We start from the raw sequence: 27,713 nt of genomic DNA, 5'->3' as shown, positions 1-27,713 counted from the left end.
TCCCTACGGCCGCATCCTACTTCGGCCGTAGGGTGGCGCTGGGCGCAAGCTCCCTGGCAGCGCGGTCCTCCTGGCCGGCTTTGGGCCGCTCTAGCCGCCTTTCTCGCCTGCTCTGCCGGGAGGCGGGCACGCCCGCGGGGGGTCCCTCCAAGATGGCGGCGCAGAGGAGGAGCCTGCTGCAGAATGTGAGGAACCCAGTCGCTCTTCGGGCTGGGGGTTGGGAGCCCGGGGGGACCTGTCGGGTGCAGGCGCGGCTCCTTCTCCGCCTTTGGTCGCCTCCCCGTCCCTAGCGGGGTGTGGCCGCCGCCCTCCCCTTTCCCGGGCCGGCCCCCCCTCATTCCCGACCCCGGATGCGTGCGGCCCCGCAAGGCCCGCGCGCGTGCGCGTTGCCGGCCGGGCCGCCGGGGGCTCGGATTCGCCGTCCAGCGGCCGCGAGCGTCAAGGGCGCGTGGAGAGTGGGAGCGTTCTGGAGCCTGCAGGGACAGTGGCGCGCGGCCTCGGAGAGAGCCGGGGTAGCGAGCCTACCCCGGGCCCTGGGCGGGTCGTGCGATAATAATAATCATAGCAGCAGCAGCAGCAGCCAGTTGTGTATCGCTTACTATGTCCCAGGTTTTGTGCCAGTAGCTTTATATTTCTAAGTTTAATTTTTCATAACAGCCCCGTGAGACAAGTACTGTGATTCTTCCTGTTTTACAGATGAGGAAACTGAGGCACAGAGAGGTGGTCATTTGCCAAAGGCCACACAGCTGGTAAGTGGCAGAGGCAGGATTAAATCAGGGATTCTGATTCCAGAAAACCCTCTTAACCTCTTAAGCTATACGGAGGGAATGACTGGGTTCTGGTCCTGGCTGTAACTCACTGTGCTTCCATCAGCCTCAGTTTCCTTATCGGTTAGGTAAGAGCAGGCAGTGGGAGGATTGTCTTGAGACTCGCCCCTCCCACCTCCCCCCAGTCTGGACCCTCATGGGTTTGTCACTGGTGTCTTCCAGCCCGTGCATCCTTTTGACACTCATATACATAGATGCACACGCGTGTTGGCACCATGGACCGAGGGCAGGTTGCTGGTCCCCTGGGTCCTCCTCAGACATGGCAGTCTGTTGTACTTGCCTGTGGACTTGTCTGCCTCCTGTACTGGAAAGTGAACTTGAAGAGAGGGTAACACTGAATAGTGTTACCAGCACCTCCCACCACTAGGTGCCGGGCATTCAATAAATTGTTTATAAAATAATGAGTAAAGCATTTGAGGCCAGGTCCAGTGCTCAGCCATGACTTTACAGAAATGCAGCAGATCTTGGCCCTACTGCCCTAAGGGGTCTTGAAGCATTGGAACCGGAGGGTAAGGGTGGCCTTAACTGCTGTAATCGAATGAGAGGCTTTGTGTAGACTCCCTTTGAAATTGCTCTTCCAGGACAGTGATTCCCAGCTTTTCCCAGTGGGGAATGCTCTCTTCCCCTCCACACCTTTGGCTGTCCCTTTATTTTACTACTGCCTGGCAGTTTGGCCTTATCCTTGAGTTGGTTAGGTAGGCCTGGCCCTCTGCTTTGTAGGAGGGCAGGGCCCCTATGTAAATGTCCCCAGTGTAGTAAATATTCCAGAAATACTGGGTGGGTTGTGGCAGATGGTGGTGTGGTAACTGTCGTAGGCTGACGTGGCTTGCTGAGGAGAGTGGCTACCAGCTTCCCTCCCTTATCGGTGTGGTGGAGCCCAGGGGGCTCGGGTTAGACAGAGGCGAGCTTTGCTAGCTCCAGAATGTGTTCCTCGGTGGTGTGCAATCTTTTAAAGTTGGATGGTTAGCTTTAAGCACATAGCACTGTGATGAAAGGCAAAGGGATGGCAGGGATGTTCACACCAGACCCCTCCCACGCTAATGATCAAGACATCTCTGCTCACAGGGTATCCAAGGGTCCACGCAGTGTGCTGGGCTTGACCTGCCCTCCACTGTCCTGAGTCTGGTGAGAGTAGCTCAAACACCGTCATTCAGCAGGTGGCTATGAGAGCTGCTGGTCTGTAGTTACTGGGCCTGGGGATACAGAGATAAATAAGGCAGGTGTCCACCCCCACTGCATTTGCAGTCCTGCGTGGGAGAAGGAGCCTGTATCACTAATGTGATGTGTAAGGCACTCTAGTGTCAATGTGTTGAGGGGCTGCAGATGGCCTAATTTGACCAGGTCAGTGGAGGCTTGCAGGAGGGGCTGGGGATCTGCTGTCGTGGTGCTGGGAGGGAGTGCCAGGGACAAGATGGCAGAGCACTTCGTGGAATGTCATCCTGAGGAGTTTCACCTTTGCTCCCCAGGTAGTGTAGTACCTTAAGAGGTCTTTTGCAGAAAAGATGAGCTTTTGAAGTAGCTTCAAAAAAACTTGGGGGGCTTCCCTGGTGGCGCAGTGGTTAAGAATCTGCCTGCCAATGCAGGGGACACAGGTTCGAGCCCTGGTCTGGAAAGATCCCACATGCCGCGGAGCAACTAGGCCCATGAGCCACAACTACTGAGCCTGCGCGTCTGGAGCCTGTGCCCCGCAACACGAGAGGCTGCGACAGTGAGAGGCCCGCGCACCACGATGAAGAGCAGCCCCTGCTTGCCGCAACTAGAGAAAGCCCTCGCACAGAAACAAAGACCCAACACAGCCCTAAATAAATAAATAAATTAAAAAAAAAAAAAAAGGCCCTTCAGGCCTGATAAAACATCTCATGGGTCCTGTATGGCCTTGGGCAAGTCACTAACATCCCTAAACCTTGATTTTTCACTTAACATCCCTGAACCTTGGTTTCCCCACCTGAGAGGACTCCCAGGAGTGTTGTTAGTATTAAATGAACACGTTACACTCCTGGCCTGGTGTGGTTACCCTCCAGCCGTGAAGCTCCACCTTCAGTCCTGATGTGAATGAAGGCCTACGGTTCATTCCCTTAAATGTCACTGAGTACTCAGTATGTGGCAGGCACTGTGTAGGTGCAGGGGACCCTGCCCTCATGAAGCTTACGTTCTAGTAAGGGATATAAGAAACAGAAGTACAGATTATATATGATATAATAATATCCAGAATATAACATGGGGGTGCTGCGAGGAAGAATAGGCAGGATTCACAGACAGCGGGGTGTAGGGCCTGTTTTAGACAGAGTGGTCGGGGAAGACTGTTGAACGTTTGATGAGATGAGGTGGGCGATGTGGGAGGGAGTGTTCCCGCGTGAGGGAACAGGGGTGCAAAGGCTCCCCTATTAGGGGAGCGTCAGGGAGGCCAGCGTGGCTGGAGTGGAGTACGTTGGGGGAGTAGTAGAAGCCGAGGTCCGAGGGAGCCTTGTGGATCCTGATGTGAGCTTTGGATTCTGCGCTAAGTGTGATGTGGAACTCTAGGGTGGGTTTGAGTAGCGGCGTGAAGGGATCTGATTCGTGGCCGGAGAAAGAGCCTTCTGGCGAGAGGCAGGCGTTTGAGCGGCGAGAGTGGAAGCCTGGGACCTGCTGCGTGGTGCTCCCCGTTGGCCAGGCGTGAGACGACAGAGGCTTGGTCAGAGTGACGGGAGAGGAGTGGTGAGAAGGACCCAGTTCTGGCTGCGTTTGGGGGGAAGAGCTGATGCGGTTTGCTGACGGATCAAGTGTGAGGTGCGTGACAGAGGAAGAAGAGTCGAGAAGGACTACAAGGTTTTGGTTGGAACAGCAGTGGTGCCATTTACTGAGGTGGGGAGCCCTGGGGGCGGCGTGCCCTGGGGGCAGGGCGAATCAAGAGGTTAATTTTGCCTAAACTACTATTTACTTAATTATTTTAAAAGTCAACTTGAAATCAAATTTTCCCTGAGCAATTATATCTATGAAATCACAGGCCCTAGCCACATATTTTTCTTCTAATGTATGTTAAACACACAGCCTTAAAAACATCCTTTAGACCATCACCTACAACCATCTCATGTGCCGTCAGAATGTGGTCCCACTGCCGCAGCACACGGTAAGCTCCACAATTATTAGTAGCCCCTTTAAGAACGTATTAGTGCTATATTTGTGATGAAAACATAGAGGACCTTTGATGGAAACCCTAGTGAAAGAGGTGGGGGCCAGGAGTGGGGTCGGTCCCAGAGAAGCGAGGAAGGAAAAGGGGGTCATTCAGAAAGATAGAGATGGCAGGAGGCATCGGGGTGTTTTAGGCTTTTTGGAGAGAAAGAACTGCTGCCCCCACCCAGAGCCATCTTCCTGGGGGCATGATTCTCCCTTTCTGAGCTTCCTTTTTGCTTCTAAGGAATCCGGGTGCTTTCCCCACAAAAACACTCGGCCTTTTCATACTATAATTTGATATTCAAGCTGTGGCCTGAACTGGGAATCATGCTTTTGTCTATTTCTGCTGCCCAGGAGTTTGAGATGAGTCTCTGTGGGGACTTTTATGGACTACTTTTTTTTAAAATTAATTAATTAATTTAATTTATTTTATTTTTGGCTGTGTTGGGCCTTCATTGCTGCGCTCAGGCTTTCTCTAGTTGCGGTGAGCGGGGGTTACTCTTCATTGTGGTGCGCAGGCTTCTCATTGCGGTGGCTTCTTTTGTTGCGGAGCACGGGCTCTAGGTGTGTGGGCTTCACTAATTGTGGCTCATGGGCTCTAGAGTGCAGGCTCAGTAGTTGTGGCACACGGGCTTAGTTGCTCCGCGGCATGTGGGATCTTCCCAGGCCAGGGCTCGAACCCGTGTCCCCTGCATTGGCAGGCGGATTCTTAACCACTGCGCCACCAGGGCAGCCCTTATGGACTATTTTTATGTGACATGGTCACGTGTACATGAGGTGCTAATGCTGAAATATATATGTACAAGGTGTGACTCCCTTAATGGGTTAAATACAATTGAATAACTAGAGAAATTTATACCAAAATATGAATTTTGGAATCTCCCTCAGACAATCAAGTTAAAATTAGGCTTTTCGAAACCGATTCTTTCTTGTGAGAAATGAATTTGTAACCCATCAAAGAGTTAAGTGAGCCATACTCACTGCTGTATGTGTTCATGAGGCTCTGAGCCTGAGACTCCCCTTTCTCAGCTTCTCACGACTCATGTTCAGGCGCTAAGCACCGCTTGCTGCTGGTGCTGCGGGCCTGGCATTTGCGGGCGTGGGAGAAAGTGTGCATCAGTGTGTGCAGAGGTGGAGGGGTGGGTGGTTTGTGTGAATAGAAAATACATGACCTTTCCGAAAATTGTTCAGAAACGTGGAGGAGGGAAGCAAGAGTGTTGGCAGTCTGGTGGGTTTTAATAGCATCAGCAATGAATGCTTGGTATGGATAATCCCTGATGGCGGTGGAGAGAAGGGGGAGAATACAATTGAAGCTTACCCGACCACAGCAGGGTGAGAATGATTTGAGGGCCACTGCTGAAATCAGGGAGGACCAGATACTCTCCCACTCCCACACGGGTAGCACCTCCTGGAATTCTCTGGCAGCTTGTTACTGAATGTTTCAGCTGCTGTGGGGACTGCACTCTACGCAGGGCCGTCGCTGAAGGAGCACTCATGAGTATCTGAGAAATTGCCCATATGTCATTGGGTCTAAGACACTATGGATTATAAGGACACATCATTATTTTATATACTACTAAGAAAGAAAGTGCCCTGCTAATTAACTTGTAACACACTAACTTCAGCGATACTAAAAATGTTGAAAATACATGTCTTTGAATCGGTGAAATAAAGTAGCCAATTAACAATACCCGGCTATAACCTGAGAGTTGCCACAAGTTGCCAAATAGTTAATAGCCAGTGAGTAGGTACCCAGAATGCAGGGTGAGGCCACGGGATGGATTTCTCAGGGAAGGGGCCCCACGGCCTTGGGCAGTATTTTCCCAGAACCTGGAACACATTCAGTGAGGTGGTTAGGTGTATGCCAATGTAAAACACATCCTTACATATGGAGGTTATTTGCTTTTTAGTTCTCTTTGAAACTTTCTGATGATATCAGGAGATAAACTTGGTTTGGTCCTAGTATGTATGTAACACCTTTCTGATTCTTGCTAATCTCCCTTTATTTCAACAGAGAGAACAGGGCTTCAGCTCAGAGTGCAGCAGCCCAGGAGTTCAGCTAGAATTTAATAACCTTGTTTTGTTTTCCTTTTTTATTACCATCAAGATTTGGCAGGTAATAATGGTTTTCCACTTATAATACTGAAAAGTTTACATCAAAATGAAGTCATTTGAATAAAAGAAAAAATGGCAGATTAAAGAAAAAACATGAAATGGATGATTTGTTGAAGATGGTGAGTGGATGGTTGAGGTTTGGGAAACACGGGCCTCTGGCACTAGTGGGATTTGAGCCGGGCTTTTGTGGGTGGATAGGACTTGGAAAGACAGAAAGGGGGAGGCTCTGCCTTACCATAGATACATTTAATATGCTCTTTGGGTAATTTTTTTCTTATTTCTTCTTTCTTTATTTAAATAGCAAACCAAGTTGGCTAGAAACTCATTGTTTAAAGAATGTCAATGTGAAATAGGAGAACTTTGCTCAGCAAGGTTCATATATAAATGGTTTGTTTTAAAGTATGTGCTTGTTTCTGTGACTGTACCTCTAGGGTCAGTAGCCTCTTTATTTGAGTCTCCAAAAATACACATGGCTTTTCAAGTATCCTAAACCTTTGGCGGAGGTGTTACTTCCCTTCTGTGTTTGGTGCAGACACCTCCTGTCAGAAGTGGGTTAGCTTCCCACGCTTTTTGTTCTGGTCACGGTTTTTTAGAAGTCATTTGGAACACTCTGTAGCAGGCCTTATCTGTACAGGATAGACAGCTGAGTGAGATTGTTAATCTGTCAAAGGGTGAGATTCAAAACTATGTCAACAGGCTGGATGGCTGAGATGAAAGCATTAAGATATAATCCAACCGATATAAATTTAAGTTTAAAAAACTCTTGTACAGGAGTGTGGTTTTGGGGAACTGACTCAAGAGAACTTCAGAGGAAAAAGACTGTTATTTTAGTTGACAGTAAGTAGAGGCTAGATGCCCATCTTTTCTTTCAGTATGTGAAAGCTGTTGCTTTTTGTGTTGATTTTGTATCCTGCCACCTTACTGATTTATTTCATTTGCGTTAGTTTTATTATTTATTCTTTAGGGTTTCCAAATACCATCATATCAACTGCAAATAGAGTTAACTGTACGTCTTTTTCAAGTCATATGCTCTCCTTCTTTTCTCTTGTCTAATTGCATATGCTAACACCTCCAGTTCATTATTAAGTAATGGAGATTATAGGTATCCTTGCTGTGTTCCTGATCCTAATGCGAATGCCTTTTGTGTTTACCCACTAAGTAAGATGCTGGTATTAGGACTGACTGAAGTATATATATGATGGTACATTAAGAAAATATCCATCAATTACTGTTTCTGTAAGTGTTTTTATCAGAAATGGACAAACACTGCCCTTAAGCCCTGGAGTCTTTACCCACTGACCTAAACACTGATTGCCAATTACTAAAATAATGCATTTCCAAAATATTACTAGCCCAACATTATGAAAATCAAATTTCAGAAAAAGCACTTAACACTGTAGAAGTGTCCGGACACTAGGCATAAATACTTTCTGAAGAATGAGGTGCTTGTTAAGTAGGTTGACCACTGTCAGACACACAGTCCTTCTGGTTTGGGGAGCTTGCTACGCTCATGTCAGCCGGGCATGGCTGCAGCAGCCAGCGCGGCGTCAGCCCGCTCCTGAGAGCAGCTTCGTGAGCTCCCGTCGTGAAGTGCTTTTACATGAATCGTTCCTCTGCCACGACACACTGATGTGGCAAGTTCCTCAGTCATCCATTTGAGTTTGTCTCCTTCCTTGTGAAAGGTTAATGTACTAGTCTTTTTCATAGTGTATTTCTCACTGCCGAGTGGGCCCATAAGTTGCTTGGGTAATATTTTTTTTTTTTGCTGGAAAGTATGAATTTATTGGAAAGATCTAAGTCCCTGGAAGCCTGTCTCTGTCCCTTGTGGGAGGTGGATAACGGCAGAGGAAGCACTGTGACTGCAGCATCGATGACAGGTTTTGCATCGTGGGCGACACATTCATATTGTTCATCTCATATTAGAGGACGAGTTCAATCCATCTTAATCTCAGTTTTAATCACAGACAGGATTCTAGAAAGTAGAAATGTCTTCTCCTCCCATGCTTTAAAACAGCTGTGACATTTTGGGTTGCCAAATACTGGCTTCTTGGCCCATCTTTTCAGGACAGGGGATACTCCTAGTTGGGGAGATGCTTTTGTGCCTCTGCTTAATCTTATGCTTAATTTCATCCCAGTCGGAGGCAGGAGACAGACCCTAGAAAAAGGAGTTTCTTTGGGAAATTTACTTGCGAGGTTGCCTGAGACCTTTGTGAGGTCCTTGGTGATGGAGGTATATTAATCAGATCTAAGACATAGGGGATGATTGGCAATATCTGTTCCTTGAAATATAATTCCTTGGCAATGAACTCCTTTCTGTGGCCTAAAAGGCCTTACACTGTCCCTACTTGGGCATACACGTGCATGCGTGTGTGTGAACGCAGGAGCAAGCCACTTTCCCCGCTACTCACTACAGAGGCCACGCCAGCCTCACACTTCCTTAAACCTAAGTCATTTTATTTTCTACCTCAAGGTCTTTGCATCTGCCTGGAAGGCTCCTCCCCCACTTTCTGAAATGGCCACTGCTCCATAATCGTTCAGGTCTGTCTCGGAGGTCACCTCCCCAGAGAGGCTTCTTATGACCACCTCATCTGAAAGAGCCCTCCGCACCACTGTCTGTCCCCTTACCCTGATGTATTTTCTCCATAGCATATTTCCTTGTCTAAAAGTGCCTTGTTTATTTATCGTGTTACATGTTTGAAGTCTCTCTCCCTGGAAAGGAAGTTTCAAGCCAGGACACTCGGTTGTTTTCTCCACTGTGTCCACAGCACCTGGAGTAATGCCAGCCTGTTGTAAATGTTCAGTAAACATTTGTTGAATGTATGTATTAATCAAATATACTCTCATTGCATAATGTATGTGGATTCCAAAGACTGAAGTTCTCACTTACGTTAAGAGAGACATTTGTGTTGCTTTAAAATGAGACAGGTCAGGATTAAAACTAGGAACAATTTCGTGTTACTATGAAGCAGTTTTTTGTTTTGTTTTATTTCCCTGTAGCTTGACCTGAAAGAGTTAAATGCTCAGCATCATCGGGAGCTGAGCTGAATTTCAGCTCTTGTTGCTGTTCCTTTTCCATTAGTAGATTTTAGTCATATGTTCTGTTGTCAAAGACTGCTAGTAGGCATTGGTAGCTTTTTAGCCCTTGTGGTGAAGTTGTGTGAATTTTTAAAATCCCATAAAGAAGACACAAGGACTTTTAAAGACATACCATTTGATGAATTGCAAGATTCAACGTAGTGAAGATGTCACATCTCCTCAGATTGATCTATGGATTTGAAACAATTCCAGTCAAAATCCCAGCAGGATTTTCTTGTAGATACAAGCTGATTCTAAAATTTATATGGAAAGGTAAAGGAACTAGAATAGCCAAAACAGTTTTGAGAAAGAATAAAGTTAGAGGCATCACACCAACTGATGTTATAATGTAGATTTTAAATACAGATTAATAAAGCTGTGGTCATCAAGAGCATTGAGTTGGTGGAAGGATAGACACATAGATCAATGGGATAGAATAGAGTCAAGAAATAGACCCATACGTGTATGGCCAGTTAATTTTTGACAAAGGTGCAAAAGGTAATTAAATGGAGAAAGGATAGTCTTTTTTTCTTTTTTTTAAAGTAACCGGAAGTATTTAAAATACTCTTTTTTTAAAAAAATTTATTTTTGGCTGCGTTGGGTCTTTGTTGCTGCGCGCGGGCTTTCTCTAGTTGCGGCGACTGGGGGCCCTGCTCTTCGTTGAGGTGCACCGGCTTCTCACTGCAGTGGCTTCTCTTGTTGCAGAGCACAGGCTGTAGGTGCACAGGCTTCAGTAGTTGTGGCACACGGACTCTAGAGCGCAGGCTCAGTAGTTGTGGCGCACGGGCCTAGCTGCTCTGCGGCATGTGGGATCTTCCCAGACCGGGACTCGAACCCGTGTCCCCTGCATTGGCAGGCGGATTCTTAACCACAGCGCCACCAGGGAAGTCCAGAGAAAGGATGGTCTTTTCAACAAATAGTATTGGAAAAATTGGACATCCATTTGCCAAAAAAAAAAAAAAAAATTTACCTAAATCTCCTGCCTTATATAGAAATTAACTCAAAACGGATCACAGGTCTAAATGTAAAACTATAACACTTTTATTTTTTACTTATTTATTTTTAAATTTGTTTATTTGGCTGTGCTGGGTCTTAGTTGTGGCATGAGGGATCTTTTAGTTGAGGCATGCAGGCTCTTAGTTGCAGCATGCATGTGGGATCTAATTCCCTGACCAGGGATCGATCCTGGGCCCCCTGCATTGGGAGCATGGAGTCTTAACCACTGGACCACCAGAGAAGTCCCTATAACACTTTTAGAAGAAAACAGAAGATATCTTGACCTGGGACTGGGCAAAGAGTTCTTAGACATGACATCGAAAGCATGAACCATGAAAGAAAAAAAATGATTAAATGGATTTCATGAGGGGCCACAACTATTGAGCTTGCGCGCCTCAGTGAGAGAGCCTGCGTGCTGCAAACTACAGAGCCCACGTGCTCTGGAGCCCGTGCGCCACAACTGGAGAGAATCCCGAGCACTGCAACGCAGAGACGGTGGGCTGTAACGAAAGATCCCACATGCCTTAACAAAGATCCTGTGTGCTGCAACTAAGACCCGACGCAGCCTAAAAAATAAGAAAAATAAATGAATATTTTTTAAAAAAGGATTTCATCACAACTAAAAACTTTTGCTTTACAAAAGACACTGGTAAGTGAATGAAATAGCAGGTAGAGACTGGGGAAAATATTTGCAAATCACATATGCAAGAAAAGACTTTTATCCAAAATATATGAAGGACTCTCAAAATTCAGTAGTTAAGAAAACAAACAACACAATTAAAACATAGGTATGAGACTTAAAGAAGACACTTCACCAAAGAAGATATGTGAATGGCAAATAGGCACATGAAAAGATGCTCAACATCATTATTAGCCATTAGGGAAATGCAAATTAAAGCTGTGATGAGATATTATACACTTCTTAGAATGTCTAAAAAAGAAAAAAAAACCATGTGATGAGAATGTGGAGCAACAAGAACTGTCGTGCAGTACCTGTGGGATGCAGATGGTACACCACTTTGGAAAACAGTTTGGCAGTTCCTTATAAAGTTAAACAGCAGTCTCACTCCTAGGTATTTACCCTAGAGATATGAAAAGTTATGTTCACACAGAAACCTGCCCATGAGTTTATAACAGCTGTCTTCATAATTGCCAAAAACTGGAAACAGCCCAAATGCCCTTCAGGGGATGAATGGATAAACTGTACTACATCCATAGGATGGAATAGTGCTCTACAATAAGAAGGGACCAGCTGTTGATGCACGCACCAGCTTGGATGAATCTCAAAGGCATAATGCTGAGTGAGAGAAGCCAGTCTCGAAGGGTTATGTACTTAAAGACATAGAGTACAATGGTGGTTGCCAGGGGCTGGAGGGAAGGGAGAATGGGGAGTTTTTGTTTAATGGGTATAGAGTTTCAGTTTTACAAGATGAAAAGAGTTATGGGGATGGATGGTGGTGATGGCTGCACAACACTGTGAATATATTTAATACCAGTAAAATGTACACTTAAAGATGGCTTAAAAAATGGTTAAGATGATAAAGTTTATGTTATATGTGTTAACCACAATAAAAAGAGGAAGAAAAAGGTCATGCACTGCATAATTTGATTTATGGCATTCTTGAAAAGACTGTAGAGTGATGGGGCACAGGTCAGTGGTTGCCAGGAGTTAGGGGAGGGTGTGGCTTCAAAGGGGCAGCATGAGGGCGTGTTTGGGGAAGATGGGCTGTGCTGTGTCTTTATTGTGGCGGTAGTTACACAAATCTCTACGAGTGTTAAAATTCATAGACCTGCCCACCAGAAAGGCAATTTTACTATACGCTAATTTAAAAATAAAAACAAACTCCCACACCCTGCTGAAGTTGCTCCAGGGTGCAAAGCACAAAACTAAAGCGCTGGAATAAATGCAGCATAAAAGCAATTGAAATGAAAAAATAAAAATGAAAAAGCTATAAAGTCACTCCCCGTCAGTATGTAAATAAACAAAAGATGAAATTTGCCACGAAAGCTGACCACAGGCTTTTTACATATCTGATTGCAAAAGCCTGTTGAAGTAGTTTTCACATCCTTTTTTGAAGTCTGTTACTGCTTACTTGTAAGAAGTTGTGCACAGTATTCGTGCTTGTTTAATTTTCAATAAAGCTTTCAATCCAAATTTTACTCTCTTTGCAGTTGAACTTTGATTTTTCCAGTTTTAGTTTGCTCTAGTTCAGTTTGGTGGGCACGGGAATGCCTTTGTGAACCAGGCACGGCTCTCAAGTGGGGGCTGGGTGTTGGGGAGGCTTTCAGTGAGAGTTAGTGGATCACACCTGCACCTGGTGTCAGGGTCATTTCTGGGGCTTAGAAAATGCAGGTGCTCAGAGTGCCCCCCCAAGGAGACTTAGGAAATTCAGAGTCTGTGTTTGGGCTGGCTCCTAGACAGCTCTGTGTATATGTGTGTGTGTTTGTGTTTAAAGCTCTGTCGTGGTTATACTGAACAGCCTGCTTTGAGATCCATGGGGTAGAATGGGAGTCAGACACAGGCAAGAGTGGGGGGCCAAGTGTAGTAGGGATACACAAGAGGGCTGGCAACCAAGCCTGGGGAGGGGCTTCCTGAAGGAAGACTTCCTGGAGGCGGTGACTCCCGAGCCAGAGTCCCGAAGGACATGGAGAATTATTAGACAAGGACAAGGAGGGTGTTCCACGCAGAGGGAAAGAGTGGGATGTGGACAGGGTACTGCAAGCATTTGGTACTAGTGGAGAAGCATATGGCAGGGGGGCAGATGGGAGAGGACGACACCAGGGTGGAGTGGGGACCAGGGCGTGGAGACCCCAGTGCCAGGAAGAGTGACTGAGGCTGAGCTTCTAAGTCAGTTTCTCTAGGTGTGGATCTGGGTTGCTTGAATCCGTCCCCTGGGAGGAGCCAGCTACACTGCATATATCCTGAGCCCCCGCCAGGATCAGACGTTCTGTGGGAGGGGCCTGGAAATCTGCGGTTTTAACCAGTGCCCGAGGGATTGGAGTCAGAGCCGTTGCAGTGCAAGGTGGGGACCACCACAGAGTTTTATACGAGGAGTTTGCTTCATTTGTGTATGTGTGTTTCACTCGTGCTCCATAGCGTAGCGCACTCCTGGAGATCACTGCTGAGCCTTGCATGTGGGAACTCGAGTCTTTTTCAGGTTTCCTGGGGAAGTTTGTGGATTAGCCATAAACCACGCAAACCCTTCTGCAGGTGTTTGTTCATAACACGCATCATTGTTTTCCAGGAGGAAGTGGAACCCTCTGGGTGGGGCTCCGGGCCTGCTAGGTTTTTGTCGGGGAAGAAAAAGAAGATGAGGTGGGGTCTGCCCTGGGCGAGAAGGTAATGCGTCTTGGTTTCCTGGTGTCCTTCCCAGGAACAGCAGCCAAGCTGGACGGACGACCTGCCGCTCTGCCACCTCTCTGGAGTTGGCTCAGCCTCCAACCGCAGCTACTCTGCTGATGGCAAGGGCACTGAGAGCCACCCACCAGAGGACAACTGGCTCAAGTTCAGGTGAGGGTGCTGGCAGCGCTCTCCTGGGCATCAGAAGTAGGTTTGCAAGCAAGAGAAAGCAGTTTTGCAGCTGTTTTCCATGGGGCTTCCTGGTGAGATATGGCCCACGGGAGGTGGTGTCTGCTGCTGTCGCCTCCACATCTAGACGTTAGACCAGCTGAAGGCCTGCTGCAGGGGGCAGGGGTATCCTAGAAGGTCATGGCTGGAGTGCAATGATGGTCAAAGTGGGGGACCCACGTGGGCACCTGAAGCCACAGCTGCTGTGTCTTTTTTTTTTTTTTTTTTAAGGATTTTCTTTTATTTATTTATTTATTTATTTGTTTATTATTTTTGTCTGTATTGGGTCTTCGGTTCGTGCGAGGGCTTTCTCCAGTTGCGGCAAGCGGGGGCCACTCTTCATCGCGGTGCGGGGACCGCTCTTCATCGCGGTGCGCGGGCCTTTCTCTATCGCGGCCCCTCCCGTTGCGGGGCACAGGCTCCAGACGCGCAGGCTCAGCAATTGTGGCTCACGGGCCCAGTTGCTCCGTGGCATGTGGGATCTTCCCAGACCAGGGCTCGAACCCGTGTCCCCTGCATTAGCAGGCAGATTCTCAACCACTGCGCCACCAGGGAAGCCCTGCTGTGTCTTTTGTCTCCCCAATGCCTTTCCCTCCTCCCCCTCACTCTGGAGCTGGCATCACCCTTCTGTGAGTGCCTGGTCTCAGGCCACCTCCTGCCCTCTCCCTCTGTCAGGAGTGAGAACAACTGCTTCCTGTACGGGGTCTTCAACGGCTACGATGGCAACCGGGTAACCAACTTCGTGGCCCAGCGGCTGTCCGCGGAGCTCCTACTGGGCCAGCTCAGCGCCGAGCACACTGAGGCCGACGTGCGGCGGGTCCTGCTGCAGGTACTGGGGCTCGGGCTGGCTGGCCGTGGCTGAGGTCCCTGGGCCTCAGCCCTGCGGCTGCAGAGCCTGCGGTTAGCCCGGGGCTGGTCTGAAGACCTCGCTGGCTCCTTGTCTCTGCAGAAGAACCAGCTCTGGGAGCCTCTCCCAGCGGCAGGGGCACCCCACTTCCCAGGTGCGGGGCCGGGCAGCCAGCAGCAGTCCTTCCCCACGACTGGCAGGGTTGGCTCTGGACGAGATGCTACTGGGGAAGGGGATAATGGACGTCACCTTGGACGTGGGGTGTGGTGGCAGTTGCTGAGCCCTGGCAGAAACAAGGTCGTTGAGGGTGATCCTCTCCCTCCGTGTGGCTCAGGCACTCAGCCGCTAGTCACTGCGGGCTCCCCAGGCCCTGCCTCCTCACTCCCAGTTGGCTCGTGCTTGTTTGCCACTTCTGTGTTTCTGCTTGCTGCTGTTCTGGAGTTTTTCCTCCTGGCATCTCCTTTTGGAAGCAAGTCCAGGGGCACTTAGTTTTAGATGAGAAGTGTGGATTCCTCTTCCTCGAAAACAGCGCTCCCAGCCATTTTCCTGCCTTGGCACCTGAGGGCCCGGGCACCGGCCATGGCCTTAGGGCCCAGTGCCAGTGATTCTCAGCTGGTGCCCTTGGGAAAGGTGGCAGCGTGAGCTGTGTTGAGGGGCCCTCAGGATGTGGCAGTGACACTAGCTGTCACTGACCTAGACTTAGTCTGGGCCGGGCGCTGGGTGCTCGGGGTGGATACCCTCAGTCACTCTCAGAGCAGCACTTCGTCTGTTTCATCGATCCATGGGGAGGCCGCGCTGCCTGGCCGGCAAGTGCAGAGCTGGCTGTCGCCCTCAGGCAGCCTGACTCCAAGCCTGTGCTCCTCACCTCTCTGCCGCGTCCCGCCTCTCTGGTCGCCCTGCACTGCCACCTGGAAGGCACCAGCCCCGCGGGGCCATCTTTATCAGACCTTGCTCTGCAGGAGCAGCCGTGCCTGGTGGTGCGCCGTGTGAAGCCCCATCACATGGTAACCTGCAGCTGATACAACTTGTTGCTGTTAATAGTGAGCATTTCAGCAGCAGATGACAGTGGTGTTTGAACTGGCCTTTGCCTCCTTGTCCTCTGCCTCCAGGCCTTCGATGTGGTGGAGAGGAGCTTCCTGGAGTCCATCGATGACGCATTGGCAGAGAAGGCGAGCCTCCAGTCCCAGCTGCCTGAGGTAACGTCCCCAGCCTGTGCCCCAGGAGAAGCAGATCAAGGTCCAGCTTTGCCAGGAGCAAGGACTCATCTGCCATGTCCCTCCCAGACCACTGATACAACTGGGCCAGAGCAGCAGGCGTTAGGGAACAGTTTCTGATGGGATGCGGGTGGCAATGGGTCTGCCCTCCTAGGGCCCTCCTTGGCTGGCTACGAGCAGCTGTACTCTGGGACTCCACTTGGGGTGGGCACAGGGTGTGAGAGAAGCTCCTTCCAGGTCGGTCCTCTGCCCGAATCTGTCCAGGCCTCGTCACCTGCCTGCTCACGTCATGCGCAGGTACCTTCAGGGCCGACGGGACGAGTTAGGTCACGCCTGGCTCTGCTGAAAGAAGCCTGCCCTGGAGCTTCAGCCAGCTTCCTTCCCGGCCGGGCCTCAGATGCTCTCTCTTTAAGGGAGGGGAGGTTGGTGAGATGGTCTCCAAGGCCCGGCCTGCTCTGACCGCCGATGATGGCTTCTAGGGCGTCCCTCAGCACCAGCTGCCTCCTCAGTATCAGAAGATCCTCGAAAGACTCAAGACGTTGGAGAAGGAGATTTCGGGAGGAGCCATGGCCGTGGTGGCGGTCCTTCTCAACAACAGGCTCTATGTCGCCAATGTCGGTGAGCCACCTGCCTGTCCCAAGACGGGAGAGCAGGGGAGAAGGTCAGCCTCGGGATCCGTGTGTCCTTTGGGCGGTCTGCTTCCCAGACACGGAAGACCTCCGCCTCGAGCGTCCTGAGACCACTTAAGAGTTTCCCATTAACTCCATAGGAGGTCTCAGTCCCAGCCCGGGGCATTTGAAATACCTGCTGAGAGGCTGGTGTCCTGGCTTGAGTCCCCCCTGTGCCCCTAACTGGCTTGTGGCCTTGGGGAGTTGTGTCCTCTCTCTGGGCTACCTCAGTGGCTTTCTTGTCTGGAAGAGGTTGCCCGGCTGTGGAAGACCCACTTGGCATGAAGGGCGGCAAGATGGGCTGGGTGTGGGCTGGAGGGTGAGAGGTCACAGGGACGTTTGGATTTGTAGGTGAAGAAGGGCCATGTGGGAGCCCGAGAAGGCGGTGCCCTAAGGGTGCAGTTTACTGCAGGGGCTCTGGAGAGGCCCCACTGATACGGTCCCTCTTCTCTTCCTCCTTAAGATTTCGTTATGGAAAAAATTCAAAACTGTAATAAACAGCAGAGTGAAGAGCATTTAATGCACTGCTGTGTGCCCATCCCCCAGCCCCAGCATCCTTCCCCCGGCCAGCCTCTGGGGCTTCACCTACAGCCCTCTGTCCCCGCGTTGTTGTTGAGTAAACCTGGACATTGCGTCGTGCTGTCTGTGAATATTGCAGTGTGGCCCCTTAGAGGAAAGGTCTCTTATTAAAATCCTGATCGTAACTGTCCTCGGATGTCTCTGGAAAAGTTTAACCTAATTCCTTAATATTATCAGCTCTCCCTGACTGGTGACTGGCTCCAGTGGTCTGAGCCTATTTTCTTTGCCCATTTCAAGGATTTCCATGTGTGAGATGCTTGCCTTTTCTCTCTTTTCTCAACGTGTCCTGTTCTTCGCTGTGCTCTCAGTCTTCGCTCAGCTGCTCAAATTCTCCTGCAGGTACGAATCGTGCACTTTTATGCAAATCCACGGTGGATGGTCTGCAGGTGACACAGTTGAACGTGGACCACACCACAGAGAATGAGGACGAGCTCTTCCGGCTCTCACAGCTGGGTGAGTGGGGGGCGGGGGGCTCGCCCTGTGCCTTCTGTTGGCCATGTAGAGAGAGGCATGAAGTGGACGGGCTGTGACCTTGGGGGACCAGCCTGCCTGGGGCTGAATCCCAGCTCTGACACTTACTAGTTGGTGATTTTGGAACTTACTCAAGTTTTCTGTGCCTCAGTTTCCCCTTCTGTGTAATGAGGATAATAGTAACACTTACCTCAGGGTGTTGTGAGGATTGAAAGAGTTATTACATGTGAAATGCTTCCAGGAGTCTCTGGTATGCACTGTTATTGGTGGAGACTGAGAGGCCAAAGAAGTCCTGGGGCTCCAGCTGCCGCCATGGCCACCCCCTCCCTTCTCCGTGAGCCCAGGCTGCAGAGGGAGCTGAGCTGGGCGGTGCTGGATCTGCTGTCCCGTAGGGGAGGACTCAGCCACGGGTGTTCTGATGGGGATGGGGGCTGAGGACACTGGGGGACTTTGGGCTCACTGCCCTCCAAGGTGCCTGCTATGATCTCACTTCCTGTTCAGTGCCTTGTTTTTGTGGATAGGTCTGTATCCCTTCTTTTGGTTCTTCTTTATGAACAAACTCTGAGGTTGTCGTGTTGTTCTTCCTCTGGTAGGTTTGGATGCAGGAAAGATTAAGCAAGTGGGGGTCATCTGTGGGCAGGAGAGCACCAGGCGCATTGGGGATTACAAGGTCAAATACGGCTACACTGACATCGACCTACTCAGGTGAGTGGCCGGCCCAGCTGCCCCCATTTGTAAGACCAGAGGCCTGGGGCAGATGCAGATTTTAGGCTCTAGGAACAAAAGGTACAGTTGAGGTAGTATGGAGCCCAAGGAGATTCTTTCGTTCTCCCAGAGAGGTTGGTGCGGGACAGGCCCTGGACCCAGCAGGCCAGGAGTTGGGGTCCTGTAGAGCTAGGCTGGCAAGGGGTTAGGTGGGGAGCTGGGCCAAAGCCAAGGGCAGCAACCAGTGCCACAGGGCCTGGCAGGAGAGGCCAGAGTTGGCATGAGCTGCCTGGTGTGGATAGAGACAGACCGAAGGCCTCTTGGTCGGTATTGTCATGGCTGGGGCCAGGGCGGAGCTGCCAGATGGGTTGTCCCTTCTGGATGCCACCCACTGCTTATAGCAAACAGACGATGATAATAACGTGAGCCTTCATCCAAGCCCGCGCGCAGTTTTTTACATCCGTTGTCTTATTCAGTCCTCAGGCCCTATGAGGTGGGTGATGTTATTGCCCCAAAGGTATTTTCGTATGAGGAAACTGACACATGCAGACACTAGGTAGCCTGCCTGGTCTCAGGGCTAATAGTGGGCTTAGGCAAGACTTGAACCCAGGCAGGCTGAATTCAGAGCTCGTGTCCTGAACTACGGCGACCCTGTATGCGAGAACACTGTGTGTGTGTGTGTGTGTGTGTGTGTGTGTGTGTGTGTGTGTATGTGTGTGTGAGAGATATGCCCATCTTGTGTCTTAGAAAACATGTGTTACAGCTCCTTACCCTCACAAGGTTTAAATAATTACATTTGGAACCTTTTGTCTCTAATTTGTCGGGTTCTGTTTGCTTTATGGAAAGGTCCATCTGTGATTTAAAACAATTCAAACAGTGCCCAGGATATGCAGTGAAAAGTGAATCTTCCTCCCACCCCAAGCCCAGACTCCTTCCTCAGAAGCTGCTAGTTTCTGAAGTATCCTGCCCTGGAGTTTCTGTGTACATGCGCGCATGTGTGTGCGCGCCGCCTGCCCTGTGCATGGCGCGTGCTTGTTGGGGGTGGGGAGGGAGCAAGCTGCTTTTTCAAAACACCCACAAATGCTAGCATTCCGCGCCCAGTGTTGTGCACCTCACTTTTTTCAGTATAGGCACCCACTCCTCCATTCCTGCACACCTACAATTTAGGCTGGCAGCATTCTTGGTAACAGTTGCTAGGATTCCAGTGTGTAGCTGTCAGCGCTCACCTAACCCACCCCTACTGATGGACCGACCTTCAGGATGTTGCCAGACTCACTCTTTCAAATCCCGTTGCCAGGAACATCTTCTCATCCCTGCCCTGTGTGCATGTGTGCGTGTTGGAGCTTCCCGACATTGAGCAGCTCTGATGGTGCGTCAGTTCATAGTCCCTCTGCAGCTAGAGTGTATGTGGGGCCTGGGTCAGCTTGGAGGAGCCCAAGAGGAGTGGGCTTTTAAAAGAGAACCCACCCCTCTGGCTGTCCCACCCTCCCCCTGCCACCCCCCGGCTCTGTGGACAGGAAATGCGGAGTGGGACCAGGATTGGGCATTTGACCTTGGCCGTTGTGACCCCAGCCTCCCTCTGGCTTTCTTGGCCCTCTGAGCTTTATTTTAAGAGCTGCCCTCAGAAGACAGGTCTGTTTTTCTGGTTTTCTCTCTCCTCTCTTTCTTTTCCTCTTGTCAGATGTGTGTTTTATTTTACATTCTGGGTGTAGATTCTTCTCACCAGAATAAATGTCCCCAGGGGGCCATTCCAAGCACAGCTGTCCCCTCTGCTCTCTTCCCACAGCGCCGCCAAGTCCAAGCCCATCATCGCAGAGCCTGAAATCCACGGTGCACAACCCCTGGATGGGGTGACTGGCTTCCTGGTGCTGATGTCCGAGGGGCTGTACAAGGCCCTGGAGGCAGCCCATGGGCCTGGGCAGGCCAACCAGGTGAGCTGGGCCCGAGGAGAGCACGGCTGGCCAGCCTGCACGGTGGCATGCTCCCCAGAGCTCTGATTCTCACGTGCTTTCCCCAGACATCTTCTCTGGGTTCAAAGTTTGAGGAAGAAAAAGCCCAGAGTTCCAAGAACACCCATCCTACCCAAAAGCTTTGCTCATCTGGGCTTGAAGCAGTGTCAGTCTCCAGGGCCCTGAGCAAAGCCTAAGGGAAGAGGGTGAGGGAAATGAATTTCCACAGGCACACGTGGCTCTGGAGACTGTCTGGGAAGGGCCCGGGTGGGCCGCGGAGGAAAGCCCAGCAGGGGCGCGGCCTGGTACACAGAGCGCTGGCCAAGGAGTCGTGCGGCCCGCCCAGGTCCCGCTCCACTGCCTCCTTCGCTTCCCTCTTTGAGCTGCAGATGATATACAGTTCATTCCTTGTTTCTGAGACGGAGATGATGACATCTACCTTTGTGGGGTTGTGATGAGGGCTGGGTGTGGTAGACGTAGGTTCTCAGCCAGGGGGAGCTGCTGCTTTTTCCTGCACCTTGGAATGCACGTGTCAGATGGTCGTCACTAAAGTGGGACTTGGAGGCAGTCACGTCGAGGATGATCTAGAAGGGAAGCTGCCTTTGCCTGACCTGGGCTTGCTGGGTCAGTCAGAGAAGTTCAGCTTGCGTTTCTCCTTCCATCTGTGATTCTGGTGAGAAGGTAACCTTTTCTGCTCTGTCCTAATTAAAAATAATGAGGGAAAGTCTTAGGTGCCTAACTGTCTCCTAATACCTGTGTTCAAGGTTTTTCATCTATTTTATCTCATTCCTTCCAGTAGCCTTATAACATAGTAGGGGCAGGGGCTCACTGCCATGTCACGCTAGGGAACTTGGGGCTCACAGAGTTCAGGGTCTTGCCTGAGGTGACAAAGCTGGTCAGTGCTGGAGCTGAGCCCCCCGGACCGGGCCCAGGTCATTTCCTGTTACCTGCCCCTGCCCTCCTACCTCCAAGAGACTACAGCCAGCCATCATGTAGAGGATTTTGTGTTTATATTTTTTATCTTACCATAAATGTGATTTTTTTTCCTTTCTTTGCTCTTCGCGATAAGACTATCCAGTGGCTTCTACTGGGTTCTAGAATATACTGGACAGTGGACTTCTCTGAGGGCAGGGACCCTCTCTTCATCCTGTATCCTCAATTTCTGACAAAATCGACATATCATCTCCTACAATAAGTTTGTTCCAGGAAAGAAAGCTGAATAATAATGACAATTTGTACTGAGCTTTTTAGTAGTCTCCGAAGTGCCCTCACATCCATTATGTTATTTAATCCTCGCTGTAATGCAGTGAGGTGGATATTATCCCCCATTTTTTTGGTGTGTGGAAGCCAAAAATCAGAGAAATCACAAGGTCACACCTTTTCTAATGAGAAAGTTCCAAAAGAGTTATTCTGAATACCTTGAGAAGCTCAGGTTGCAGGCTTGGCTGGTGGGGACGTCCGCTTGCTTGGCTGGTGACCCCTGAGTGTCCTGATTCGGCTGTGAAGGTGTGGCCTACACTCCCTGGGCCCCTCGTGCCTCACCAGGTTTCTGCTCCCCTCGCCCCCAGGAGATCGCCGCCATGATCGACACGGAGTTCGCCAAGCAGACTTCCCTGGATGCAGTGGCCCAGGCCGTGGTGGACCGGGTGAAGCGCATCCACAGTGACACCTTCGCCAGTGGCGGGGAGCGTGCCAAGTTCTGCCCAAGGCACGAGGACATGACCCTGCTGGTGCGGAACTTTGGCTACCCCCTGGGAGAGATGAGCCAGGCCGCACCCTCCCCCGCCCCAGGTATGTGTGTGCAAGCCTGCACTAGGAAGGCGCCGGAGGCCGTCTGGGGCTGGGGCCTTGCTGCCTGGGGCGGGGTGGAGTCGGGAGGCCTGGCTTTGAGCAGTTCCAGGCCGGGCCCTGACTTTAAAGCTCTCTGAGCTGTGCTTATTTTTCCCTTTTTGTCTGTGAAATGAGGACAATACCACCTGCCCTGGCCTCCTTTGAAAGACCTGAGTGCGCGGGAAGCACTTTGCAGCGCCACGGGCCACGTCGCGGGGACAGCGGCCGCTGCGGGCTCGGTGCCTGCTGTGCGCCAGCCACCTCACCCGCATGTTTCCTCTCGTCCTCATTAACAGCCCTTTCACAGAAAGGAAACTGAGGCCCTAGAATGAAGGGACCTGGCCGAGGCTGGGCATGTCAGAGGTGAGAGAGAGACGCTTTACTCTCTACCATTTTAATTCTAAATCAAGTTGCCCAGAAAGAATTATTCTTTTGTTCTCCCTCCCAGTGCTGCTTTAGTGTCAAGACCATCAATTCCTGGGGGCTGCATTTCTTTTTCTTTTTTTCAAACAAGCAAGCCCTAGCACTCAAGCATCAGATGGATTTGTTCTCCCACGGACACCGGGGTTACTGGAGTTTCTCTAGCTTGTTATTGCAACCGTATTTTTGTTGGGCCAGCCTCAACTAGGAGCATACTTAGCCCTTGGGTTAAAGCACCGTGGGAAGCCAGGCAGTAACCCTTTCGTTGAGGCAGCTCAGCACTTCTCTTCCTGCTTTGAGCACCAGCAGTGCTTTGCTGCTGAGAGGAGGCCCCTGCCTGGCCCGGAAGAGTCTCTGCCACAGATACTCCTTCGCTGTCCTAAGGGGCAGAGGGTCAAGCTAGGGGAACTGAACCGGGCCACCGCCTACCTTCTCAGGCCCTGGAGCGGCCCTGTTGCTGCCACCCCAGGGTCCCCCCCAGCCGCGCCCTGTAGCCCACCACTCTCTTCCTCCCAAAGCTGCAGGAGGACGCGTGTACCCCGTATCCGTGCCTTACTCAAGCGCCCAGAGCACCAGCAAAACCAGCGTGACCCTGTCCCTCGTCATGCCCTCCCAGGGCCAGCTAGTCAACGGGGCCCACAGCGCCTCCACCCTGGACGAAGCCACTCCCACCCTCACCAAGTAAGCGGCACCCCCAGCCCCAGCCGTCTTCGGCCTGCTTCCTGGGCACAGCCCTGGGTCCCTGGACAGGAGTGGCCGTAGGGCCACATCCTGTGCCTGAGGAACCTTGGGTGAGGTGCCCTGAGATGCGCTGGGGTCTTGTTCCTCTCAAATCCCCCAGTTCCATCCCTGGGGAGGCCTCCCTAGCCTCCGAGGCGGGACTGCAGGTTCCAGCAGCTCCTTGAAGCCGGAAGGGAGGGGGTGGAGACGGGCAGCTCATGCTGACAGCCCACTGCGCACTGCTTCTTGCAGGTGCCCTGGATTTGTTTTCATTTAATGGGAAGGTTGTCCTCTTGTTCTTTTCTCTTCTCCCGTCTTGGAGTGTGTGATTTGGCGGGCCTCCCCCATGGTATCTGTGCCTGTGGGACATTGTTTGGCCTGTGCCGGCTTATGAGAGCCAGTGCTCTCTGACTAAAGCGTCTGATTTTAGCTTTGAAGCGAGTTCTCTAGTTTCAGGCTGGGGGAGGGGTGGAGGCAGCGGGGGGTCTGGAGCCTGGGGGTGTGGTGGGCAGGCCCCCTCCTCACTCCTGGCAGACCTGCCTGACAGGTCTGGTGTCTGCCCTGCCCCCTCCACGTCTGGGGAATGTACCCCCACCTGCCACACCAGGGGGCTGGGCTCTGGTTTCCACATTCCAGCCCTGCACAGAATAATAGAGGTGCCCCACCCAGCCCACTCAGGATCTGGCCGGTTGGAAGGGCCACCGGGAAGGTTTCCCTGTGCCTCGCAGGGGGCCTTTCCTTCTCCCTGCCCCCAGGCTGCTGCCGCTGCCACCACTGCTGCCGCCACCCCTGTGGGCTGGAGGGACCTGCCAGGCAGCTGAGTGATGGGCATCCTGAGTGTTGTACGGGTGGCCTCCCCACCCCTGCAGGGCTGCTCAGAGGAGCCACCAGCTGTGTCCACAAAGGCAGGGCGTGATAGCAGCCGTCCCAGACCAGGCAGGAGAACCAGCCATTCTTCTGTGCCTCCAGCTCCCTGGGTCCCTCCATCCTGCGTCAGCGCTTAGTTGCTCCCCCCCCCCCCGCCCCACCCCCGCTGCCGGGCTGGCCCAGCTCTGAGTGCTGGGAGTGTGCGGGACAGTGGGTTAGCAGGTAATTCCCAGATGTTACAGGCTGTGTGGCACAGGGTGGGTGCCTGGGGGGCCCGTCCCCACCCAGCTTGCGAGAGGAGCGAGGAGGAGGGAGTAAGGAGGTTTTCCGGGAGAAGAGCCCTGGTCTGCCTGTGACCAGTGGGGTTTGGTCTAGGATGGGTTTGGAGAGGTTGGAGGGGATGGCGTCCAGCTCGGCGCCGCTCTGAGGGTGGCAAGTTCTGCATCCTACACGGTAGCCACTAGCCATGCGTGATTACCGAGCACTGAAGTGAGGGATCCATTTTATTTAATTCTAGTTAATTTAAATAGCCACATGTAGCTAGAGCTTCAGGAATACATTTGACTTTTCCTCTGCCCTGAAGAACATCTGGCCGCTGGCTCTTGTGGTTGCCTCTGTGGCCTGTGCCCTGAGGGGCTGGCCAGACGCCACGGCCTGTGACTGATTTGCCCCTGTTGTGCTCCCAGCCAGAGCCCGACCCTGACCCTGCAGTCCACCAACACGCACACCCAGAGCAGCAGCTCCAGCTCTGACGGGGGCCTCTTCCGCTCCCGGCCCGCCCACTCGCTCCCGCCCGGCGAGGATGGCCGCGTCGAGCCTTACGTGGACTTTGCGGAGTTCTACCGCCTCTGGAGCGTGGACCACGGCGAGCAGAGTGTGGTGACGGCGCCATAGCCCGGCCGCGGAGTGCAGCCCGAGCAGGACCTTGCCTGGGGACGGGGCCCAGCTCCGGGCAGGACGCCTGTGCCCCAGGGGCCAGCGGGGGCCTGGTGCTCAGCCTGCGTCGTACCCTCACTCCACAGCCTGCGGCGCTGTAGAGAACGTTCTCTCAGTGCACCAACGCAGACCGGACCCCTTGTCACGGCGGCTGCACAGGGGCCGGAGGCAGTCTCCCGGGCAGCCTCAGCCACGACCGTTGCCGTTTCTCAGAACAAGGGGCACAAGTGCGGCAGCCCACGAGCCCCCCGAGTGGCAGCCACTGCTCTCCCCAGGCCACCCGCTTCCTGCCACCACCTTCCCTGGAGGAGCCTGTGGCCACTGCTAGCGCCCCCTCGCCCCTGGGCGGTGGTTCCCGCCTTTCTTCTCCAGCCGGCCTCCAGAGTGGAACCCCAGTTGGCGTCTGCACCTTCAAGGCCTGCACCCGTCCCTGGGCCCCGTCCTTGGCCTCCCTGGGCTCAGGGGGACTGGGATGGCTGCAGAGGGGGCAGTCAGGTGGAGAGGAACCGGAGAGAACTGGTCCAAGAGGAGCACTGGTGCTGGAGCCCACCAGAGTGGGTAGGCTGGGCAGGGCTGGCTCCCCAGAGCCGGGTGAAGAGGTGAGGTGTGCCCGGACTGAGTGGGGGCAGGGGCCGCCCTTGTCAGGCCCCTCGGGAGCGGCGAGGCCCTGAGTCGGGGTGAGCGGTCCTGCTCTGCTTTTTCCCTGCTGGAGCTGGGGAGGGCCCCAGGGTGGGAGCCGCTAAGACTGCAGTCTTAGCCACTGACTGTGAGCCTCTGCCAGCTCCACGGTAACACACAGGTCTCAGGCCAGGCCTCGGGGCTCACTGGAAACAGACAACAGTGGAGATGGTTCCAAGAGGGAAGAGGTTCCTGGAGCCCTGCTGCTCTGGGTGGTCGAGGGCTTTGGAGACGTGCACTGTTTTTACAGACACTTAGGGTCGGGATCAGGCCAGCCCAGGCCCCCAGTTCGACCACTTGATGCATGTTTCTCTGCCTTCGGTGGGGAAGGGGTGCCACCAGGGCTGTCAGCTGGAATTGGCCTCTGTATTTTCAGAGCAGGAAGCAGGCTCAGCAGACTCACACCTTGTCCAAGTCACACAGTCAGTGTGGAGCAGAACTCAAACTTTCTTGTCATTCTCTGAGGCCCCCCTGGATTCTTGCCAACACCCCCGTGGTGCCCAGCCTCCTGCCCCATGATGCCCAGACACAGCTCACCAGGGACTGGCAGCTGTGCGTGGCCTCCACTGTGCTTGGACTCTGAAAAGTCAAAGGCCAGTTCCGAGGTTCCCTGTTCGCCCTGTGGTCCAGGAATATGTTTTCCTGTGGCAGGGCAGGGCCCACTGTGGTGCCGGTTTCCGAGGGGAGCCGTGGCATGAGCAGAGGAAAAGCGGATCTCAGCGGAGGGCCCTGACCCCCCTCCGCTACGAAGCCATCTCCGTTGTGCAGGTGAGCAGATTTAAAATCAGTCCCAGAGGCTTGGGCACGAAGGGATTCTCTTCCAAGAATGTCTCTGTATGCTGTTTGGTCTCTAGAAATAGAATCACTTTTTTACGGCAGTAAAGAGATAATAAAGGGAGGTATAATACGTCGTGGTGTTAAATAGTCTTCTGCGGGTGTCTCGTGTAACTCGCGGCGGCCCTGGGAGGTGGCTGCCGCCTCCTGCCCCGCTCAGCAGCCGGCAGCGCCAGCTCACCAGGCCGGGCAGTGGCAGAGCCAAGATGCGAGCCCAGCCTCCGGACCGGACCGGCTGCCACCTCCCAGCCTGAGGGGAGAGCGCTGGGTTGCTCAGCGTCCCCCCAGGTCCCTGCACATCTGGAGGGGGTGACAGTTCTGCCCTGCTTCAGGCCAGCTCCTCCTCTTCCTGCAGGCAAGGCCGGCTCTCAGCGTGTGAGTGTGGTGTGGCTGTCAGGGCTGCGGTCACCAGGACCCAGCCCTCCCACTCCCACTCCCACTGGTTAGTAGACCTTGAGAAGGTTCCTTGGCCTCGTTTTGGTTTCGTCTGCATGGAGGGTATTCTGTGAATACTAGCCCACAAAGCGCCTCTTCCCGCTTTACGGGACTTAAGACCTTGTCCCTCTAACACTGTAAAGTCACGTATAAGGAAGAGTCTGCCTGGGGCCTTGCGTGTAGCAGGTGCTACTTGCCACTTCCCCTGGGAACCTGGACGTTGGGCCGTGGGTGTGGTTATTGCCTCTTCTCAGCGAAGCCCAGAGGGGGGCTGCCAGCCGGGCTCCCAGGAGTTTCCTCCAGCAAGGGCGTCTTTCACGATTCTTCTTCCTGGGGCCCTGCTTTGAAGCCAAACAAGGACACAGATCCCTGCCAGTCCTGACGGGCTCGGCACGAGCACGCGCTTTGTTCCCACGCAGAGGTGATGTCAGCCCGGAGCAAAGAAGGGCATTTCCATGAGCCTGGGCGTGCAGCCTCCTCAAGGAGGGACACAGTGTCTGGCAGCCGGCTTTGAGGAGTATTGACACCAGCTCAGGGGCTCCATTCCTGCGTCCGAGACACCCCTGCCCTCAGGCTGTGTGGACCAGCTGGCTCATCCAGCCCCTTCTTGCCCTGTTCTCCCAGGTCCCTCGGTGGGCCAGGGCCCCACCCATTGCCTCAAGGCCAGAGCCCCCGCCTGTTTCCGCACCCTCTTGCAATTGTCATTTCAGCAAAGCCTGCCCTTTGCCCAGATGGTGCTGAGCTCAAGAACCTTCCAGAGCTCCTGCGTCCTGCCTCGCGGCACCTGCTGCGTTAAGAGTCCTTTGTGTGCTTACCCGTCTCCCCCCGC

The 27,713-nt window shown here is 52.5% G+C and overlaps 1 protein-coding gene across 3 annotated transcripts; it reads left to right on the top strand.

Moving 5' to 3' along the window:
* The first annotated feature begins 128 nt into the window (after positions 1–128).
* TAB1 (TGF-beta activated kinase 1 (MAP3K7) binding protein 1) lies at positions 129–26,522 on the top strand. 3 transcript variants are annotated; one of them, XM_057555975.1, is made up of 12 exons: positions 733–749; positions 6,085–6,211; positions 13,538–13,674; positions 14,407–14,560; positions 15,688–15,774; positions 16,272–16,410; positions 17,379–17,492; positions 18,104–18,215; positions 20,002–20,146; positions 21,733–21,955; positions 22,933–23,095; positions 24,688–26,522. In XM_057555975.1, exons 2-12 carry the CDS (start codon positions 6,191–6,193, stop codon positions 24,893–24,895), a joined length of 1,503 nt encoding a protein of 500 aa, XP_057411958.1. In that variant the 5' UTR covers positions 733–749; positions 6,085–6,190; the 3' UTR covers positions 24,896–26,522. The 3 variants fall into 3 exon arrangements, with proteins under 3 accessions (XP_057411957.1, XP_057411959.1, XP_057411958.1); XM_057555974.1 differs by lacking the exons at positions 733–749; positions 6,085–6,211 and adding an exon at positions 129–185; XM_057555976.1 differs by lacking the exons at positions 733–749; positions 6,085–6,211 and adding an exon at positions 129–185 and having other exon boundaries at positions 24,692–24,842.
* Positions 26,523–27,713: the final 1,191 nt, after the last annotated feature.

This window comes from Balaenoptera acutorostrata, chromosome 11 (genome assembly GCF_949987535.1).
Source record: "Balaenoptera acutorostrata chromosome 11, mBalAcu1.1, whole genome shotgun sequence".
NCBI lineage: Eukaryota > Metazoa > Chordata > Mammalia > Artiodactyla > Balaenopteridae > Balaenoptera > Balaenoptera acutorostrata.
Note: the sequence above shows the minus strand (reverse complement) of the source record. Positions and strands in the feature narration are given on the sequence as shown.

What these genes read in the sequence shown, in the direction of transcription:
- TAB1 (XM_057555974.1), top strand. Translation starts at nt 153, where the DNA reads ATGGCGGCGCAGAGGAGGAGCCTGCTGCAGAAT. An exon ending in TGCGGCGGGTCCTGCTGCAG is followed by an intron (nt 14,561 to 15,687) that starts GTACTGGGGCTC and finishes CTCTGCCTCCAG; the next exon opens with GCCTTCGATGTGGTGGAGAG. An exon ending in TCCAGTCCCAGCTGCCTGAG is followed by an intron (nt 15,775 to 16,271) that starts GTAACGTCCCCA and finishes GATGGCTTCTAG; the next exon opens with GGCGTCCCTCAGCACCAGCT.